Raw genomic sequence first — 21,905 nt, forward strand, 5'->3', positions numbered from 1 at the left:
ACATTACTGTGAGGACACAGACAAGTTAGTAAGGAACTGACCTCAATGGAAGTGTTCTGACACAAGGATATTTGCAGGACATTGTGGAGGTATATCAGAAAGAAATTTCAATACAGCTTTCTCTAGAGAGGCTGACAAACTATTTCAGGATGAATATATTTCATTACTTGATGGAAAAGACAAACATCTTATTGCATCTCTGGAGAGCCCCTAAGGAAGACAGTTAGGCCTCAGATTAGACTGAAAGGAGTAATGTCAGTACACGAAAATACTCTTTGCTATTGATTGATGCTGCTTACCAGTTGATGGGTATTAGCTGAGACTCATGTCAGTGTGCTTGTGGGCACCAGGAAAGAGGCATGAGTTTCTGTTCTTCTAGGTATTGCTGGAGTAACTCTGCATGTTCCTCCCATTCACTTCATTCATGTATGTGATGGGTTGTTGAGTGTAGAAATGCAATAGGCATTGTCTTCACCCATTTTATTTCCTGTTCATCTCATTAAAAAAAAATCAAGTGAAATTAATGAAAATGAAGGACTGGAGTCTCAGGGCAGGCAGGGAGTCTCAGGGCAGGCAGGTTCTAGATGGTGTTCTAAGCAGGTGGCTGGCCCCTTTGATGAGGTACGAGGCTTAGATAGCCCATTTGCATGTGATGTGGCAGATGTGAGCCATGAGCTTCCCATAGAAAGACACTTAGCCCAAGCCCAGCATACTAAACACCAGAGATGCATGCAGAATGAAAATGAAATGGAAAAAAATCTGCATTGTGGCTGGAAGCAAGGATCTACTTCTGCAGGTGAATCTTATATTACATTTTTAGGAAGTAAACGTGGAAGTCAAGGGTCATCCCATGATGCCTAGCAATGCAAAGGTAGAAATTTTCCTTTTATCTTTTTTTATTTCAGTCAAAGTGATGCTCTACCACATCCTCTTGGTAATTGAAAATAGTAAGTGGAGGGAGTTGACTGCCAAAAGAACAAGCCATTCCCTTCTCTGTCTCCCACAGATACAGATTTTCAGGACCTGGGACTTAGAATTATGAAACCAACAGAAAAAATAAACATGGAAAGATACTGAAATTACTACATGTAACACCAGAAAAAAATCTCCCACTCTCCCATATTGTCTTATATAAAACACTATTTTTGGCTCTAGAACTGAATTTCCCTTCACATGTATAGACTTTCCTTATACATTCCCACTGCATCAGGCCACTGTGTTGGTGATGGCAATGATGAATTTCTGATGTTGTCAGTCAGAGTGAGGGGGGAGTCTCAAAAGAGCGGTTTTTTTTAATGTGGCTGTACACTGAGATTTGGGGGCCTCTCTGAGTGTGATCTCCATGGAAGTAACTATACTTTGGCACCCTGAGCTTCATGGTAGTTGGGATTCTGTTTGTCAGTATCAGGACCACAACTGCACCAGGTCATAGATTCTAGGGTACGGGCTCAGGGAAAGGATCTGGACAAAATTAAGAATCTGAGGAGCCAGGTGGAGTCAGGGATCAGAAGGAGGCAAGCAATCCAGAGTTAGGATTTTCCCAAAGCCAAGGACCTGAGCAGGGCTGAATCAGAAATAGCTGGACAGTAAGAATCAAGAAATAATACAACTTGCATGAAGATGGAGATAGGAGCCAAGAAGACATGAATGTCAGAAGATAGAAAGTTTAAGTCAGGAACCAGGAAAGCCGTGGGACTGAGGAGCAAAGCATGTTTATTGTTATCATATGTTAGATACTTATATATATATTATATATTATCTCATTGAATCCTCCCAACCAGCTCCTGAGATAGGTGGCTGTGTAAAATCCCATTGTACATATAAGGAAAGTGAAGTTTCTGAAAGCTTAGGTAACTTGCCAAGATCAGGATTCTGATTTGGGACAGGCTTCACGCGTTCCGTGTGCTCTATCACAGCAAGTAAGGAATCACAGTCAAGTCACTAGAGGACAGAAGGACCTTGATAACTAGGCAGTGCCTTTGCTCCATCTTAGAGTTCCTTAGTGACCCTTGCTGAAGCGGAAATCTGTTGGAGAAAGGCTACTTTAGGCTTGTTGGTGATAATGTGTGAATAGGAGCTCTGGTTTGGAGAAGAGAGAAAGTGTGTGTGTGTGTGTGTGTGTGTGTGTGTGTGTGTGTGTGTGCACGCACGCACGCACACATGCCTGTGTGCTGGGAGAGGTACTCCAAAAAAATAAGACAGGGAGGTGAGGGGTTTTACACAAGGAGTGGAGCCACAGCTTCTGCCTGGTGGGTGTTGATTCGTCTCCCATCAAAGTCAGGTGATTGGCAGCTTATTAATAAACTTTGGGAGCCCTTGTTGGTGACTGGTGGGGCTTACTAATGCTTTGAATCAGTAGAAGGATGAGCAAACTCTCCTGTGGGCACAATTTTAGTGTGATGATTTTTCTAAACGGATAAAGAATTCAGTGTGTGCTAAGTCGCTTCAGTCGTGTCCGACTCTACAACCCCATAGACTGTAGCCCACCAGGCTCCTTTTTCCATGGGATTCTCCAGGCAAGAATACTGGAGTGGATTGCCGTTTCCTTCTCCAGGAGATCTTCCCCACCCAGGGATTGAACCCATGTCTCTTGCATTGGCAAGTGGATTCTTTACTGCTGAACCACCTGAGAAGGCCAAGTACTCAGTACCCCTGTGATATTGCTGGGGTATGGTTATCAGGCGTGTTTGCCTGTATTTGATAAACAATAGAGCTAGCAGGTATTTCTAAGAGTGCTTTTTTAGGGAACCTAAGTAGTTGACTAATAAAATTACCACTGGCCAACTATTCTCTTCGGAATGCATTTAGCTTCTAATCGTGAATTACATCTGACCAGCTGAAAGAGAGTGTGCCTTTGGCAGAAGTTCCTGAGACAGCGTCTTTTGGGCTTTGTTTTGTATTTCCCAATGTAATCCAAAGGCTTGGTTGTGAACATTCTGGGTGTTGGCAAACCACCCAGTAAGGACTGCTATATGTGGTCTTGTCTGGGGGTGGCCTCCAGTAAGCCACCTCTTTGACTCCAGTTGGTAAGGAGCTGATCATCTGTTAAAGAGTTGTTCCCTGGCAAAGGATCAGTTAATTCAATAGAGATGGTATGCTTTGAGCATCTCAAAGGCCCATATGGTGATTTATCCCTTTTCACAGAGTGATATGCAGAGGTTGGGAGGGTACTGGTGTTGTCTTTTCGAATTCCAGCTTTCATATGCATGCTGAAGGAAATGTAGTCTTTACTGTACTACCTGGTTTTTAATTGTTTACATTTTGTTTTAATCAGGGATTGAGTTAATCTGTGAAAAAGACATTGATCTGGCAGCCCAGGTACAAGAGCTATTAGAGTTTCTCCATGAGAAACAGCATGAGTTGGAGCTCAACGCAGAGCAGACCCACAAGCGACTTGAGCAGTGCCTCCAACTACGGCACCTCCAGGCCGAGGTCAAACAGGTGAGCCTGGCCCTCCACCTTCAGCCTGGGCTTTCCAGTGGCTGAGTCTGGTCTGGGCCTGCTCCTGGTATGGGGTAAGGCATACAGAGCCTCAGGTGTGACCAGAACTTAGGAATAGGTAAGTTAAGGAACGGTCGTATTAGCTTCTGAAAGCTAGTCTGCTGTCTATTGACTCTAACAGATAGATCTAATGGTCCAGTGGCTCAGACTTACAAATTCATGATTTCTCTGGCATATAACAATCTAAGGAGAACATCTTCTCAGGGCTTTTCCAAGTTGTCCTCAATCACTGAATCCATTCTCTTCCTTTCTGTCCTCAATCCTGCATAGAGTTCATGGGAAAGGCAAAGCCTTTATCAATAGACATATTCAGGCTTTAGAGCCAGACTGATTAATTTGGGGGCACCTATGTGTCTAGTAAGGACCTAACATATTCTTGATAATAAGTGGTAGCCATCATTCACTTCCCATTATTCTTTTCCGTATGTTTGTGGTTTTGTAAGAAAATGTTCTCGCCACATTAAAGCCAACTTTAAAGAGTTCTTACCTCTATGAGACATGATACTATCTATTGTTCTAAAGGATATTCCTGTACCGTTCCTAGGGATTTATAGGAACATACACACAATGACCAATGATACATTTTTAAAATACTGCATATTTATATTATAAACAGACTAAATGGGAATTTTCAGCGTAATGATTGGTGACTTCCTATTTAGACAAAGTGGGACTGAAGAAATCCGAATATAATTATAGTTCCACTTATTGAGTGTCATAGACCTTTTATACCTATCTCTTGATCAGTCCTCACAACCATTCTCTGAAACAAACATTACTCTCCTTTCAGAGGAAGTCACTGAAGCTTAGCAAGGTCACCAGACAAAGGTCACACTGAAGAAAGAACTCGCCATCACCTTCCCCATGTCCAGGAGGACTTGCTGGTGGGGTAGACCCCACAGCACTTCACTGTTTGCTTCTTTTGCTCCAGACTCTCCCAATCAACCCGTTTCCCCCGCTTCCTCTAGGCAGAGCCCCGCCCAAAATATCATGTTCAGTAACCACTAGAACTTTTAGATTTAAGTCTATCAATTTAGCACAGGGAAAAAAAATATATTTTATAATTATTTCTTGGTCCCTTTTATTCAGGGTAGTCCTTGTTAATGCCTATGCTTATATAGTTATTATATATTATTTATTATAATGTGCAAAATTACTTTCTCTGCTCCCCTTCTTTTCCAATCAGTGCTGAGTCCTCACATTCTGTGCTAAAGATTCATCTTGAGCACCGGTGACATCACTGAGCCCTAAGCAAAGCCAGGTCACAGCACTGCCATCCAGGTTTTTTTCAGTTTAATTATCCTGGGGTCACACCTAATTGTCTGGAGAGACATGTTACTCATGGTGACATGGTAGAAATCCTAGCAGGCCCAGAGTAGGGATGAGTATTCAAATTCTGAATCTCTTGGCAGCAATGATAGTAATTTTTTCTTATGAGAAGTACTTTCTCATTTGTGATCTCAATTTAGGAGAAAAAGTCCATGAGAGAGAGTGGTGTACGTTTACTTTATAAATGAGGAACTGAGGTACCATAAGATGAGTGTTCCCAGGGCCTTGTGGCTGCTTAGCTGAAACTTGAGCCCAGGCCTCCTAAATCCAGACCTGGGACTTCTCCTCTGCTGTTTGTTCATGGTCATCTCAATAAACTGGATAACAGGAAAATTATTCCTAATTGAATTTTTGAGGTGGAAGTACCAGACCACCTTACCTGTCTCCTGAAAAACCTGCATGCAGGTCAAGAAGCAACAGTTAGAACCAGACATGGAACAACGGACTGGTTCAAAATTGGGAAAGGAGTACAACAAGGCCGTATATCAGTACCTTGCTTATTTAACTTATATTATGCAGAGTACATCATGTGAAATGCTGGGCTGGATGAATCACAAGCTGGAATCAAGACTGCTAAGAGAAATATCAACAACTTCAGATATGCAAATGATACCACTCTAATGGCAGGAAATGAAGAGGAACTAAAGAGCCTCTTGATGAAGGTGAAAGAAGAGAGTGAAAAAGCTGGCTTAAAATTCAGCATTCAAAAAACTAAGATCATGACATCTGGTCCCATCACTTCATGGCAAATAGCCAGGAAAAAAGTGGAAATGATGACAGATTTTCTTTCCTTGGGCTCCAAAATCACTGTGGATGGTAACTGTGGCTATGAAATTAAAAGACTCTTGCTCCTTGGAAAGAAAGTTATGACAAACCTAGACAGCATATTAAAAAGCAGACACATCACTTTGCCAGCAAAGGTCCATATAGTCAAAGCTATGGTTTTTCCAGTAGTCATGTATGGATGTGAGAGTTGGACCATAAAGAAGGCTGAGTGTTGAACAGTTGATGCTTTCGAATTGTGGTGCTAGAATAGACTCTAGAGAGTCCCTTGGACTTCATGGAGATCAAACCAGTCAACCCTAAAGGAAATAAACCCTGAATATTCATTGGAAGGACTAATGCTGAAGCTGAAGCTCCAATATTTTGGCCACCTGAATCGAAGAGCCAACTAATTGGAAAAGAGCTTGTTGCTGGGAAAGATTGAGAGCAAGAGGAGAAAGAGGTGACAGAGGATAAGATGGTTAGATAGAATCACCAACTCAATGGACATGAATTTGAGCCAGCTCTGGGAGAGAGTGAAAGACAGGGAAGCCTGGCGTGCTGCAGTGCATGGTACGCAAAGAGGTGGACATGACTTAGCGAAAGAACAACATCATATAATTTTGTTTGCATTCTTTGTTTTTTATTTATTTTTGTTACAGAATTCATAGTAGAGCCAACTTTCTAATTATGTTTTTCTTGACTGTGATGAAAATGGAAATGAAATGAATTTTTAACTTTCCAAGTATACATTCTGTATAGGATGGGGAGCTAAAGGATGATAGGTAGTTTGTCAAGTGGGGAAGTAGATTAACCAAATATGGATCATCCAGGCTTGACTAATTGCATACATTCCCATTCAGTATTTCATGAATTATAGAGCAAAAAAAAGTTCTTCTGGAATTTCAAAAACCAGAAGAGAAAATTCTGGAATGAGAAAATTCCTTCTTCTCTTCACCATGGCAAGAAAGACACATGGGGGATTGTAGTTCAAAATGGTCCTGGATGGCTGAGATCAGCCTTTAGGAAACCACGAAGGCCTTGGCAGCGGCTATCAGCCCTTGCAGGTGCCGAGGGGCTGCTGTTCCGTTAAGCCATTATGCCTCATTAAACAGACTTGTTCTCCTTGTCAGCGTGGGCTCTTTCTTTAGGGAGTCATCGAATCCAGTTTCAGAGAAGGCATTCAGGATTTGATGGAAGTTGGTGGAGCAGGAAATATTGACTTGGAAGCTGTTGACACTTGGAAAGAGGGAGTTAATTTAGATGTCAGTATTGATCATGTGGGCTAAATTTAGACCCCAGCTTGAGAGTTTCTCTTTGGAATGTACTCTCAAAAAAAAAAAAAAAAAAGACACCTTAATTGAAGTGCCATTAATAGAGACAGAAAGGGAGAGGACAACACTGTGTTATGTCTCTGTCATTAGAGCGCAGAGGTTAAAGGTTTAGATTAGGCCTTCATAACCTATGTGAAGTTATACCACAGTTATATTAAACTGGAGCTCTGAGGAGCTGTGATATCACAGATGTTGACTAAAAATAATTTTCAAGTATTTAGAACAAATGAAACTGATTAGTGCAACTGATTTGCTTTCTGAGGGATTGCTTAGGACTTTGTGTCTAAGATAAATGGCCCCAGCATCTCCAGAGAAATGCTGAGTCTTGAAGGAAACCACTCCCCTAATTCCCATGGTCCAGGGCCCTAGACCACCCAGATACCCACTTTCTTCTAGAAAAATTGTTCAGATTATTCTCCAGACCCCACAGAATGCTCTGATTGTTTCCAGGAAAATTGCTACACTGGTAAGGATGACCTTACACTTATTAGATAATTGAGGGAGATTTGAAAAACCTATTTAGTTGGCATAAAACTAAATGAATGCCCATATGTATTCCTGCAGAGCAATGCATTTAGCAGAAAATAGGCCAAAATGGATTTGTAGGATGTTGGAGCTCTGAGCTATGGGAAAATAAATTGTACTTATTTGTCTACTAAAGACATTGACTTAAATTATCCCTGTGGACTAAATACTGGCCAATATTTTCATATGATCAAGATAGGAATTTAAAACAAAGGAGAAAATATTACCTTATCCTCATATTCATATAGAAAATACCACTTAATTCTGTTCACTGTACAAAAAATTAAAAGGAGTTGGAGTAGTACCGAAAGATGGGCAGCCATAGGGACAAGTATCATCCATTTGTTTCAAAATGGAGATAATTAAGAAGACACACAGTCAGAGTCTATAAAACCATGAAAGATAAACTTATATAACTCATAAATTGTGAATTTTTTTAACTAAGAAATACTAGAAATACAACAGGCTCCCATTTAACCACCTGAGAGGCTGACGATTTTCCTGTGGTTAGAGTTTCAGAAATGACTGTGCCTTGTGATAAATCATCTGCAGTAGCAGGAGCCTCATAGGTTTCCTGTCAGTGTGACCTAGAGAACACAGTCATAGCCAAGCAACTTCCCCAACCTACGTGGGCACAGGGTCCAGCTTGCCCAGCGTAGGTGGCATCATCATTTTGGACATTCACATCTAGTTAACCAAATCCACCCTTCTCCCAACTCGGTTATCTGAGATTCCGTGGCCTAACGAAGCAGATCTCTGTGTTCAGTGCCCCCTCAGCCTGACTGAGCTGAATTGGTGACTTAACTCCCAAGCCCCCAAGCAGCAATACTCTTCCCAACCCTCATTTCTGCAGGGCTATGTTTCTCTGTTATCCTGTGGTTATAGGGACAGTCTCTGAATTTTGAAAGGAGTATGGAATATTATGGCTCCAAGTGACCTTTAAAGACCATCTAACCTATTGGTAAACTATGATCCAAGATGAATGATCTATGTAAAATGTGCGTTTATAGGATTACATCTTATAGTTTACAAAATACTTTTACAGTAATTATTTCATTTCAACTGTACCTTGTGACTTACCATTTTACAGATAAGAAAACTGAGCCTCAGGGAGATTAAATGATGTTTCGAAAGTCAAATAGCTCAAGATTAGTAGGCCAATATTTCTCATGTTTGTTACAAAATTTCTTCTACTACCTTTCTCTCATTTGGATGCTCACAGAGAATAAATAGCCAATTTTATGAACCAGGAAGATAAAGGATGACAGTAATGGAAAATTATACCAACAAGAGTTATTGATCAGAGTGCAAAGACTGATGATAAGAAAACAGCTAAGGTATCTATATCTCATCATAATATACAAATGAACTCCGCAAATACTAGAATATAAGTTGGTATTCCTAAACTCTTTTTCTTCTCATTGTGAGAGGTATAATTGTAGAATCATAGTTAGGTTTGTCTCGAAACTAAAAATCACCACCATCATCAGGCTTTGCCTTTAACAGTATGCTACATCAACCCTGATACAGGAAGGAAAGATATCCTACCTTTACAGATGAAAAAGCTGTGGCTCAGGGGAGTTAAGTGGCTTTATCAAGTAGAAACAAAGCCAGGTGTTTTGACTTGAGATTTTGTGTTCTTTCAACATGGTCTCAGTTCTGCTTCTAGGACTGAGTCCAGGACTTCAACATGGGGGATTTGATTCTAAGAAGATAAAAATGCTTGTAGTTTAATCATTGGCATCTGTCCCACCCTTGAACTAAACCATTGATTAAACTGCCATGCATTTTTGTCTTCCTAAAATCAAATTTCCTATTTAAAGTCCTGGAATGCCTTTATAAACAACATTTGGGAAATAAAAATGAACAAGGATATCAAGGATATGGCATGATTTAATGTAAGATGCAGAGACTAAAACCTATCATATTTCTAAATGGAGAATCTGGTAGATGGAGATCCCACAATTATAGCTATAATTGATGCTTTCAGTTGGCTCAGAATAGAGAGAAAAATATTCCAGCAAGAACTCAAGAGGCCCAGAGGGAGTCAGATTGCCCCACCCCCCAAGTGTTGATTTGTGATGCACATTGAGAAAATGTTTCTCTGACACCCTCAAATGAATCTTGAACCAAGCAAGATGTGATGAATCATGGCAGAAGGACTTACATAGTTCAGAAATATAAATTATGAGCTCCATTTTCCAAAGGAGTGAAGCATTTGGGCGTGCAATCTGTGTATGCATGTACCCAAACTTACAGCCAGCTTTTAGAAATCATAAGTGCCTCTAGTCAGCCAACTACAGTGCACCAGTGGCATCAGAGCTTTCACACATACACTCTGAACTGTTATTTCCTGCTACTAATTGCTTTACAGATTGGCGTCTCATCCGCAATCTGCCAGACTGCCCATGAATTAACATCTCAATCCAAATAGCCCAGCTTCAATGGGATTTACGTCCCAATGTTATCCATGCACAATATGGCATCAGTCATTGTCTGCCCAAGGAGGACATTTGAGAAATGCCAGTGAGGGTTATGGAAAAGGAGACTAGGATTAGTATTTTTCTAATTGTTTAACATAAAGAAGTTGAGAGAAGAAAAAAAAAATCTCAAAACCTCTGAAACAGATTGTGATGTCTTCTGCTTTGCCTTGAGGGAACAGATGGATGATATTTACTGATCTTGAAATTTCAGAAGAACTTTTATTTCCTCTCCAAGCAAACTCTCAGACTCTTTAATAAAGCAAATATTTGGCAATTTTCTGATGACCAGACACAAGGTAGATTTTCAAGGCCTAATACTTCCAGTTTGATTATTTGCACCAGACTCTATTAGCTGGGTAATTGCCACATTTCCATTTCAGCTAGGACTATCTAGACAGTATCAGCTGTTTCTCCCTCTATTCTAATATTCTCTAGCTGAATTTTCTTTCCCCCAGTATTAAGTTAAGGTCACCTAGAAATCTTACTCAGCCTAGTCATAACCTCTAAATAAATCAGTTATAACATACTCTTTTGTTTTCTAATGATCCAGTGTATGGGTGATTCATACTATTTTGCTTGTTTTCTTTTTCCTCCTTTTGGGTTGTTTAACCAATCAAGGCTGAGACTTGTCTACTCTTGGCTATTTTGCAAACCATAGGAGGTTGGACCCACTTTTCAGGTGTGACTTGGATATTTTCCACAGTGACTTGGATATTTTCACTCTTTCAAAAATGTTACTGCATACCTGTCATATGAAAAGCACTATGCTAGGCATTGGGTGAGATTATGATATGACTCATGTATTAATCAAGTCTCCCAGAAGTTTACATTCTAACGAGGGGAGATGAAACATAGGTCAAAATAACCAAATAAGGCAGACTTCCGTGAGTGCCACAGAATGGTCTGGTTTCACTAGATGATGAATAAATTGTTTCTAATAGGTGTGATGAGATATAGAAGATTTCAAGCAGTTGTTAGCCTTAAAAAAGAAAAGGATACCATACCGATATTCCATACATATGGAATTTATTTATTTTTACCATACTGTGTTCCAGAAGGAACTTCAGAAACATACCTACAGTGCAATCAGATAAAGTAATGTTTAAATTAAGTAGCTGAGGAGACTGGGATTGAAGAGTGATAAGGGTAGGAAAGAAAATGTGAAGCTGGGAATAAGATTGGTACTTATAATAAATATCTTATGGCACAGGGTTCCAGATAAATTTGGAGAGATTTACTTATCCAGATCCTTCCTATCTTCTCTTCATTGCGGGTAGGAGATAGTGAGCTATCCGACTGAAGGCCATTCACCTGTGCTCTTGTCTCAACTCCCTAGGTCCTAGGATGGATCCGCAATGGGGAGTCAATGCTCAATGCCAGCCTGGTCAACGCCAGCTCTTTGTCTGAAGCAGAGCAGCTACAGCGGGAGCACGAGCAGTTCCAACTCGCCATCGAGGTAACACCCAGATCTGACTGCACTGTCCTCCCTTCCCTTCTCTGCTCTGTAACTTAGGCAGGATGATTCCTTAAGATGTGGGTTTTCCTTTATGTGGTGAAGCCATTACTCTTTCTTGTGAAATGGGCCAGGTAGCTTCCTTATCACCCAGGAATTGGAGAAGCAAATCCAAGGCTTCATCACCCCAAGGAAGCCTGGTATTAGAAGACAAATATGCACACTCCAAATGTGGTCTTTTTTATTAGTACCTTTAACCTTCAAGGCCCTTGGTCCATTGAGTCTTTTAATACATTATGATCTATGCATCATGTGAAAAATATAAAGCTAAAAAGTTAGAAGTCACTTCCAGTTGAAGCTCACTCAGAATTGAGGATAAACAACTGTAGAAGTCAGTAGTAAATTAGGATTCCATTTTTAAACATTTGATTTACATGTAACATTTAGATTTCATTGTCAAATCTGCCTTTTAACAAGAGCAGTGAGCACAGGAGCAGACTACACTAGATAGTTTGTTTCACTGAAAGTAGTTGTTCAATAATGCGGGTGGAAGTCATATTTAAAGAATAAACTAAAATCAGAAATTTACCAACCAAGGCTATTTTAAAATAAAATTCCACTTGTGATAGTCTAATGTGAGTTTTGTCTTGCTTTAAATAATATCTTTAATTATCCTTTGTACTGGAACATTTCCTTCCCAAAGAGACTTGAGCTGATTGCTCTAGAACAGTATGGGGAAAGAGTAGGAAATAGGACATGGGAACTATGCTAAAAATAAGTTCAGTTCCAATGGGAAAAGAGATAAAGAGAGAAAACCTCAAAGACCTGCATCACTTGTGGTTCAGTATAGAAGTTAACCCAGTTTTGAATGTGTAAGAAGTGCAAAGGTATTATCTTCTACTAAAGAAGCACAACAGTGATAAAATCTTAACTGTCTGTGTTATGAAGTTTATCTTTAATACAGTGGTCCAACTGATTGCTAGCCATTTTTAAACTAGTATTGATGGATTTCAGCCATTTAATTTTCGAAAAGCTTTCTTATATGTGAAAATGTAGCATTAACATGAATGTCATACTTCTCTAAGACGTTTGATAACTTCTTAGGAAATATTGTGTTTTACTGGCACATCCAAATATTAGGGTGTTGGGATCTATTCATTGTGAAGGAAAAATCAAGATTGAGATTATAATAAAAAAAATTAGGCCCACAGTGGTCAAAGCCCCATTGAGAGGCAGCCGTGAAGAAAATGAAAGTCGGGCAGTCACATTCAAGGCTTGACGTGAATCTGTGAGGGACGCTAGGCGAAGAAAGGACAGCTGTTGGCCATGCCTCCTCCTTACTTACCTCGAATGTGGACGTTTACCTGCCCTGTCAGGTAATTCAATTTTCAGTCCCTTAATTAGATGTTGGGCTAGTAATAGTAAAACCAAGTGTTGTGACACACTTGAGCGTCTCAATGAGCTAGTAGAAAATAGTGGGTAAATCCATTAGTAATGTTACTGAAATAGCTAAATTCTATCTGACTTGCTTATGCAGTATACACAAATTTGTATTAGATGATGTTGCATCCTTACAGAATAGAGGCTTACTAAGCATCTGTGTCTCTAAATTTCATGGATGCAACTTGATCAAATATTCCTAGGATATATGTTGAGATATAAATGCCTGTAGAGTTTGTCTGTGGACTCAAGAGGACGTGACAAAACAAACAGGATTTCTGGTAGATCTTGGGAATGGAAGGTGGGCAGGGTCTGCAGCTTGGCTAGAATAATGACAAGAACAGAGCCAGAATTTGTACTGGAACATTTCCTTCCCAAAGAGACTTGAGCTGATTGCTCTAGAACAGTATGGGGAAAGAGTAGGAAATAGAATTTCAACATATGCTCCTTCTCCAGGTGGCATTATGATTCTCTCTAAATATGTCAATTTAGACCAGGTTCTGCACTGGGGGAACATATGCCAGGAAGGGTGTGAGCAATTTGATAGGAGATTTTACTAGTCTGGTTTTATTTAACCCATTTTGATAGTGTTACTGGAGGTCCTTACAGTGATAGGGAACATAATTTGATTTCTTGGGCCCTAAGAAAGAATCCTGGCCTCTAGAAGGGAAAATAAAATAGCTCTATGTAAGACAATTATATAATTTATTGTTAGAACTAAGACTCTTTTAAGAGAAAAAGTGGGAATTAATAATAACTAATCCAGAAAAATCAGCATGGACTAGAACTCTCATGGGAAAACTGAGATGTTTGCTCCCCCTAGCTTGATTGGCCTCATCTGTCTGAAGGTTTTGGTCTCCTTAAAGAAGGTCAGAATGTTTACCTGAAGTATACTTGGTTACAGAAAAACTTCCCCAGAGCCATTCAGAATGCAGAGCAGTAGACAGCTCTCCAGAAATACAGCTTTACAGATTCGCATTTTTTAGTATCCAAATGTTGTGGCTGATGTGTCTTCAAGAACTGTGAACATCATAGAGGCACCCTTGTTTTTATAACCTGCTTTTTAAAATCCATTTTTATTTGAAATCCTCTTATGCATTCTAAGCATAAGCACTATGACAGTAGTTAAAACTGGATAATAAATTCAGTTGATTTGGTTTGGTTTTCTTCCATGTCCCCCTACTAAATATGAACATCCTTGAAAATCCATGTCTCAAAGACAGCACTTAATAAGATTAGATAATAGTAGAAATAAATGCAAAATAATGACTCAAGCTTAGCGAAGCAGAGATTATGTCATATGCATAAGAGTTTATTATTTAGGAAATGAAAGGGAAGAAGAGGCTCCCAGGACTATTAGATATTAATGAGTTTCAGAATAAGGAAGAGGATTTGTTACATAGCATAAATTGTAAGAAAATTAAAGTTACTCCTCTACTCTGAGAAAAAGGTACAATAAAGGTTTATGATGACAATTATATGCTGGTTTTATATATTGAGGAGAGACAAGATAATTATCAGAATCACTAATTCTACTTAGTGAGCCCTTCCTCTAAATGAGAAACTGTATATACCATTCTAATTGCTAAATATGAAGTGATGTGATGTGATATGGTGGAAAGGACATAAATTTGGAAATAGGTCAAACCTGAATCTGATTTCATCACTTCCTTGTATGTACGTTTTGGGGCAAGTACCTTGATCAGCCTGAGCCTCAGTTTCTTAATCTATAAAGTGGAAATAAGAATATCCACCTGTAGAAGTATCATAAGAACTAGAAAAATTCATAAGTACAGTGCCTAGCACAGAAAATACACATGACTAAATGGCTTTTAAAGAGATTTTTTAAAACAGCTCTTGCCTTAAGAGTTTCATTAAGTAAGGAAAATCAGCCAAGTGGTATAGGCATTCAGAAGAGGGTAGTTTATAGTAAGTCTCAGGCTATCCAGAAAGATCTTTGAAGGCGGTCAGAGCTGAGCTGAGTGTCCAAGGGAATAGATGAGAACTCTACAGAAGTGAACCAAAAGAATGGACCTGAGGGTACTTCTACATTTAGGAGACAGGAAAAGAAAATGGTACCAATAAGAAAAATAGAGAAAGAAACCAAAGATTTGTAATGGATTATTTCTACTTGTTAATTTTTTCTAACTTCATGTAGCAATTAGGAAGATTGCTACATGATAAGAATGTGCTCATCAGGACTGAAGGCTAAATCAGTGGCAAAGTAAGGGAATAAAGGAGTCTAGGTGCTGTAGGAGGTCATGCTAACATAGCTCATGCTGAGGACAGATTCAGCAGAGGGGAAAGGGCAGCCAGAAGGTAGTTGATAGGCTGTGTAGACTGCAGTTTGGAATGAAGGTAAGCGGGAGGTAGAGGTGAGAAGAGGGGAGGTTGTATTCACACACAGGCAGTGCTTGAATGGGTTTGCTCTGGGGAACTGTCCCTGCAGTGCAGCCCAAAACGAGCAGAAATCATTCAGGAGTGAGGCGCTGGGCTTCCAGCTGTTCTTCCCCACTGTCAGCTAAGCTATCCTTTCCTGAAAGTGCAAAGGCCAAATTCATACTATGCCATTGGCTTGAAATGATCCCAGTAGCTGAAGCTGGGATAATATTAGCTGGTTGAAGTCATATGGCTCATCCACATCAGTCTCTTATTTTAATAAATTGTATTTATTTGGCTGTCTTCCTGCCACCCAGTTCTCCAACCTATTCTCCCCACCTCCTTCAGTTAAAGTGAACTCAGGATGCAAACCACACTTACCTGAATAAGAAAACAAACCTTCTGCAGTATAGATTATCCTAAAGGCAAACGTAAATGATGTGGTAATGTGGGATTATATGTTAAACTGAATTATCTTCTGTACTGTTCTGTTCCCTTGACAACTAAGAGATGGTGTGAGATTCTACTCTCCTGCTTTACTAACCTGTCAAATGTCTTCCTTCTACTAGAACCCTTTTAAAAATGATCATTCATGTTTAAAATGATTGCATTGTTGGTTGAGACTTGTATTACATGGGGATTTTTTTATGTACTATTTTATGTACTATTTATTTGATCTGCAGAGTGGGACTATAGCAATAGCCTCCTCTGAAAACTGATGATGAATACTTTTATGATTAGATTGGAAAAGGAGATTTAATTAATGTTTGAGTCAACCAGGAAGCAGATTTATACACAACTGTGTTTCTCTAGCACAGAAACTAAAATGTCTTTAAAACGAAGAGTGATGCAAATAAATGAGAAAGGGGTAGGGACAGGAGTTAGGGACCTGAGCAGTTAGTTAATGAAAATGTTTGATATTCATTTTTTAAATATGCTTTTAAAACAGTGATGACAACATGTTTGAATCAGTCATTTAAAGCTCTTTAACTTTTCTGCATCTTTCCACTCACGCCTCACTCCACCCCTTCCCATACCACGCCTGGGTTGTTCCCACGGACCTCTCTCTCCTCCCCTTGTGCCCAGTCCCTCTTTCATGCCACTTCCTTGCAGAAGACACACCAGAGCGCCCTGCAGGTTCAGCAGAAAGCTGAGGCGCTGCTCCAGGCTGGTCACTATGATGCAGATGCCATCCGGGAATGTGCTGAGAAGGTGGCCCTCCACTGGCAGCAACTCATGCTCAAGATGGAAGACCGACTGAAACTGGTCAATGCCTCAGTGGCCTTTTATAAAACTTCTGAGCAGGTGAGGGAGAGGGCTGTGTGGGCCTGAGACCAATGGAGGGCAGTTTTCTGCCACACATGGCAAATCTGTAGGATCTACCTTAGCAAGAAGCCAATCCTCTCAGCACTAGCCTGAGAGTACAAGAATGATTTGTGGAAACACCATGGTTTGCTTCCGTATGATTATTTCCATTAAAGGAGTGGACCACGTAATTTGTTTCTTATAAATTTCTCAAACTCACTAGATGTAGGTGTTGAAGTAGAAATTGGTTGGGTATATGCTGAATGCTAGGTTTCAGTGATGTACCAGTTAGCTCTGGCCACAATAATGCTGTATAACAAATCACCCCCAATCCCAGTGGTGTAAAACAATGAACAACTATTTTTGCTTAGGTATCTAGTATTCAGCTGATCTTGGCTGAGCATAGTAAAACTAGGCTCCAAGCTACAGGTTGGATCTAGATCTGTTCCTGTATTTCTCTTCCTTCTTGACTGGCAGGTATTTGAGCCACATTTATGGTGAAAGGCAGGGGTGCAAGAGCCCAAAATCTACTGTGCAAGTGCATTTCAAGTTTGCCTGTGTCACATGCTGTAACATCCTTTCGGCCAAAACAAGTCATGTGTCCAAGCCAACATCAGTGAAGTATGCCTCCTGTGAGGATTGTGAAAAGAGAGTGATGAGTTACTGAACACAGTTTGCTGCTGCTGCTGCTGCTGCTAAGTCGCTTCAGTCGTGTCCGACTCTGTGCGACCCCATAGACAGCAGCCCACCAAGGCTCCCCCGTCCCTGGGATTCTCCAGGCAAGAACACTGGAGTGGGTTGCCATTTCCTTCTCCAGTGCATGAAAGTTAAAAGTGAAAGGGAAGTCGCTCAGTCGTGTCCGACTTTAGCTACCCCATGGACTGCAGCCTTCCAGGCTCCTCCATCCATGGGATTTTCCAGGCAAAAGTACTGGAGTGGGGTGCCATTGCCTTCTCTGGAACACTAGTTAGGCTCACAGTTCTCTGATGACAGAGAGCCGTGTTTCCTGTACTACACCGGGAATCCCATGAATGAGATGTAACCTGTCAGTGGGCCCTGCAGCCAGCATTCATCTTTACACCTTCTCTCAGTTCTCCTTTCAAGCATTTCAGAGAGGTGGCGTCTTACATGGCCTCAGAAGTGAGAGCAGCAGACTAACATAATAAAGAGCTTCTCCAGTTGATTTATAAATTAAGCACAGCCCAGTCACACCTCAGCAAGCTTTTTTTAAAAATAGAAATCGATATGCTAATTCTAAGATTTACACGGATATGTGAAGAACCTAGAATAGCCAAAAGCAATCTTGACAAAGAACACTGGAGGCTTTATACCACCTGACTTTAAGACTAAAGCTGTAGGGATCAAGACAAGATGGTATTGGTGTGAGAACAGACACAATGGAACAGAGTAGAGGTTGCAGAAATAGACCCACATATATACAGTCAATTGATTCCTGAAAAAGCAATTCAACAAGTAAAGTTTTTTAAAAAATGGTGCCGGACAACTGACTATCCATATGAAAAAAATGAGGCTTAATCCCTTTGTAATATCATATATAGTTTTTAATTTGAGATGGCTCAAGATGCTGAGGAGAAGGCAATGACACCCCACTCCAGTACTCTTGCCTGCAAAATCCCATGGGCAGAGGAGCCTGGTAGGCTGCAGTCCATGAGGTCGTGAAGAATCGGACACGACTGAACAACTTCACTTTCACTTTTCACTTTCGTGCATTGGAGAAGGAAATGGCAACCCACTCCAGTGTTCTTGCTTGGAGAATCCCAGGGACGGGGGAGCCTGGTGGGCTGCCATCTATGGGGTCGCACAGAGTCGGACACGACTGAAGCGACTTAGCAGCAGCAGCAGCAGCAGCAGCAGCAGCAGCAAGATGCTGAAAGGGACAAAACACTAGATTAAGAGTCAGGAAATTTGACCCTGAACTGACCTTACCAAAGGTCACTTTCTCTCTCTAGATTTTTGATTCTTCATCTATTAAATTAAATGACTTACACTGGGTAATCTTTCCATTTCTTCTAGCTCCCAAATTGATTGGTTTTAAAACTAATACTACCTTGGGACAAGTGTTAAGCACTTGTTTTCTTAAAGTTGTTGCATGTGTATAATCTGTTTTCTCTCAAGATGTGAGCCTCCTGCTTGCTTTGAGGCCTTGTCTCAAGAGAGATGTGTGGTGCTAAAGAAATTAGCTAGAGTTCAGGGATAGGCCTTCTCATGACATGGGAAGCATGTTGGCAATGGGAGTGTTCTGCTTTGGACATCTTTCAGCTTATTTTTCAGTTCAGTTCATAACTCATAAAGCATCCTATCCAATGCCATGTCATTTACCAAAAGAGATGACTTTCTCAGATAGAGGAGGTCAAGGATAGTTAGAACCACTTTCCCCTGCTGCCCTAGCCAGGCAAGTAACCATAGATTGTTGAAGGAAAGTATAGAAATGGTTTTTGTTTTCTGCATCCTTCCTTAATCCCTGACACTAGGCTGCACTGTGTCTCCTACTGATGCACCCAATTTGTCTCTAAGGTCAATTAGAGCATGGCCTCCCAGACTTTTTAGAACTGAAAAACCATCTTAACTATCTTTTAAGTTAACTCAAATTTGTTATTCCTCTGAAGGAAATGTACATTTTGCAATAGCAGGCCTGGAGATGTCATTGCCTTATGGTAGCACCTTGAAACATTTTTGCTGGAATATTTTTCCCAGCAAGGGGAAAGATAGCATTCACTTATGGTCCATAAATCACACAACATAGGCAACTTCCTCTTTTACCTCTACTTGAAGCTACTTCCTGTAGGACAAGTACAGATGGCTGGGCAACCCAAATATCTTCCCCAAACCTCCTTTTCCTGTTCTACTTAATTCATAGGTTATCATAAGATTATAGCAATTTAATATATAAAACACTTTGAAACTCCCCAAATTACTAGTCCTTCCTCCTTTCTTGCTGTGTACACTATCTCTAGGTGATGTCATCAATCCCTGTAGCCTTCAACCATCAGCTGTCAGAAAATGATTCCAAAGTCCATACCTCAGTTGTAATCTGTCTTCCAAGCTCCAGACACTGGATTCTCACTGCCTCCTGGACTTTTTCTTAGACATCTCAGGGGTACTGCACACCTAAGGCCACAAATTGGATTTTGAATGAAAAATGTCACTTACAATAGGGGTCTCTAAACTAATGGTCCTTATAAAACACTTCTTAAACAATTACTGAGTCTTTTCATTCATGATTCATTAGGTCTGTAGTGTCCTGGAGAGCTTAGAGCAAGAATACCGAAGAGATGAGGACTGGTGTGGTGGACGAGATAAATTGGGGCCAGCAGCAGAGATCGACCACGTCATTCCACTCATCAGTAAACATTTGGAACAAAAGGAAGCCTTTCTTAAGGTCAGAGCACATTGTCATCCAAGTTCTGGGACTTTAGCCTTGTTTTTCATCTACCGTCTCCCTCTCTCAGTCTCCTCCTCTTCTTCCTCCTCCTCTCTGTCTCAGTCTCTTTCTTTCTCTCTCTCTCTCTCACTGCTTCATATGGGCTTCCCATACCCCTGTATTTTCTAGTTTCTTATCTAAAGGGAGGCATTTGTAGAGAGTACATTTGAAAGGTTGAAAAGTTACACTTCAAACATTATTTCTCTCCACACTTTTTGTATAATTAGGTAATTAGAATGCTCCGTTTCTGCTGGTGCTATGTATAAATATCCTGATACCCATTGATGTTTACTGAGGAAAATACACACTTTCACTTAGTTATGTTTTATCTATAAAAGTATTTTAATTTAAATATATAAGCCTAGATAGAAAACTAATAAAATACATCTTTTATAACTGGATGACACAAAATTTAGAGCAAGAGTTTAAAAAAATATGTTTAGACATTTATTTATCAATCTAACAATTACCGATTACCAATAAATGTGACACTGTTTATTCTGTGTATGAAGACAGAAATACCTAGCTTCCCAGGGGGGAAACACAGTCCAGCTCTGAACAGCTTTCAGCTGGTGTGGGAAGACCTCCTAAGCCTCTTTCCTTCTGCCTTTGATCTTCTCTCTGACAGAGCCTTCAGTGTGAAAACTTTTTCAAAGGATCCATTTACTCTCAAATTCCTTGCTTTTATGTTCTGCTTCCTTTCAGGTTTCTGAAAGCACACTAGAGAATTTTTATACCTTAACATGTTGCCCCTGATTTTCTACAATTCTGTAATTAACTGCTTTTCTTTCATTAGGGATTTTCTCTACTTGACCACTTCTTTAAGTTTTATTTTTATTCTTTTTTAAAGATGACCTCCTGCTGCTCTCCTCCCATCTATCTAGTATCTGCACCTGCATTTGATCAGAACCCTTAGTAATCAGCTCTTACTAATAAGATTAAATAGAAATCCTTCCATATAAGGCTTAAGATGATTTTAAAAGTCTTCCCTCTGATAAAGTTTAAAATGAAACAATTTAAGTAGAGCATGTCAAAGTTTTTAAATAGAGGTATAAAGGTATTTCTTCATAAAATTAAATGTTTTTTTTGAAGAAGGGAAAAAAATGTTCTGAGGTTTTCCATATGTGCCTAAAACCATAGTTGAGAAACTGTTGTTGTGGAAATTACAAGCCAAATGGACAGAAGATCAAGCTCTCTGTATACATTAGTTGATGTATTTTGGATTCTTTAGTTTTGGACCACTATCCAGCTGTTAAATTCATGGGCCTTAGGGTGGTAGAACCATGAACAATCTTACCAGAGCTCCCAGAAACCGTTACTGTGAAAGCAACATTTAAAATAATTTTTTACCATGTGATTTGTAGAATCAGATGCTAAATATAAAAAAGCTTAGTTTTGACCATATAATTTGTAGAATCAGATGCTAAGTAGGAAAAAGTTTAGAAGTTAACAATTTTGTTTAGAGATAATTTAGTTCTGAAAGCTGTGGACTGAAAATTAATGGAATAACATGTATTACTTCTACCAACAGGAGAACTACGGCTTTGTAAAGAAATTTCAGAAAATCTCTGGTCTTGAGAGAAACTAGAAGCACTCTATCAGTAGACCTAGGTTCTAGTCCTGACTTGCTCATGACTCCTGCCCTTGCTGGGCCCCAGCCTCCTTCCAGTACAGCAGCATGGGACAAACCTGTCCTCTCTGCCACCCACTGCTCTGTGAGCCTTAAGGGGATGGTACAATGGCTCTTACTCTTTTACATGATATATTGTGCCCAGCAATAGGATGCTTATTAATCTTACTGAGGTGGAGTTGGGTTTTATAGACAAACATGTTTCTAAAATGTGGGTAATTTCCATTTATATTTGGAACGTGTGGTTAATAAGTTTGATTACTAAATTTGCTTTCTCGAGTCTAAATTAAGCTAATGTTAAAGCGACTTACACCAAGGTCAT

The 21,905-nt window shown here is 40.0% G+C and overlaps 1 protein-coding gene and 1 long non-coding RNA gene across 17 annotated transcripts in view; one reads left to right on the forward strand and one right to left on the reverse strand.

Annotated features, from left to right (window-relative positions):
- Positions 1-21,905, forward strand: part of KALRN (kalirin RhoGEF kinase) — a 705,836-nt gene that overhangs the window by 412,624 nt on the left and 271,307 nt on the right. For 12 of the 16 annotated variants that reach the window (XM_055568424.1, XM_055568425.1, XM_055568444.1 and 9 more), the window contains 4 exons: positions 3,275-3,441; positions 11,271-11,390; positions 16,293-16,511; positions 19,762-19,911. In XM_055568424.1, coding sequence (XP_055424399.1) covers positions 3,275-3,441; positions 11,271-11,390; positions 16,293-16,511; positions 19,762-19,911 — 656 coding nt within the window. The remainder of the gene's footprint in view (positions 1-3,274; positions 3,442-11,270; positions 11,391-16,292; positions 16,512-19,761; positions 19,912-21,905) is intronic. The other 4 variants (XM_055568428.1, XM_055568430.1, XM_055568436.1 and 1 more) reach the window with 1 other exon arrangement.
- Positions 6,677-20,579, reverse strand: LOC129643635 (uncharacterized). The gene is made up of 3 exons (XR_008710414.1): positions 20,476-20,579; positions 19,552-19,640; positions 6,677-6,831 (listed from the first exon to the last, which is right to left on the reverse strand). It is a non-coding gene; the product is annotated as an uncharacterized LOC129643635 (long non-coding RNA).

The sequence above is a fragment of the Bubalus kerabau genome, chromosome 2 (assembly GCF_029407905.1).
Source record: "Bubalus kerabau isolate K-KA32 ecotype Philippines breed swamp buffalo chromosome 2, PCC_UOA_SB_1v2, whole genome shotgun sequence".
NCBI lineage: Eukaryota > Metazoa > Chordata > Mammalia > Artiodactyla > Bovidae > Bubalus > Bubalus kerabau.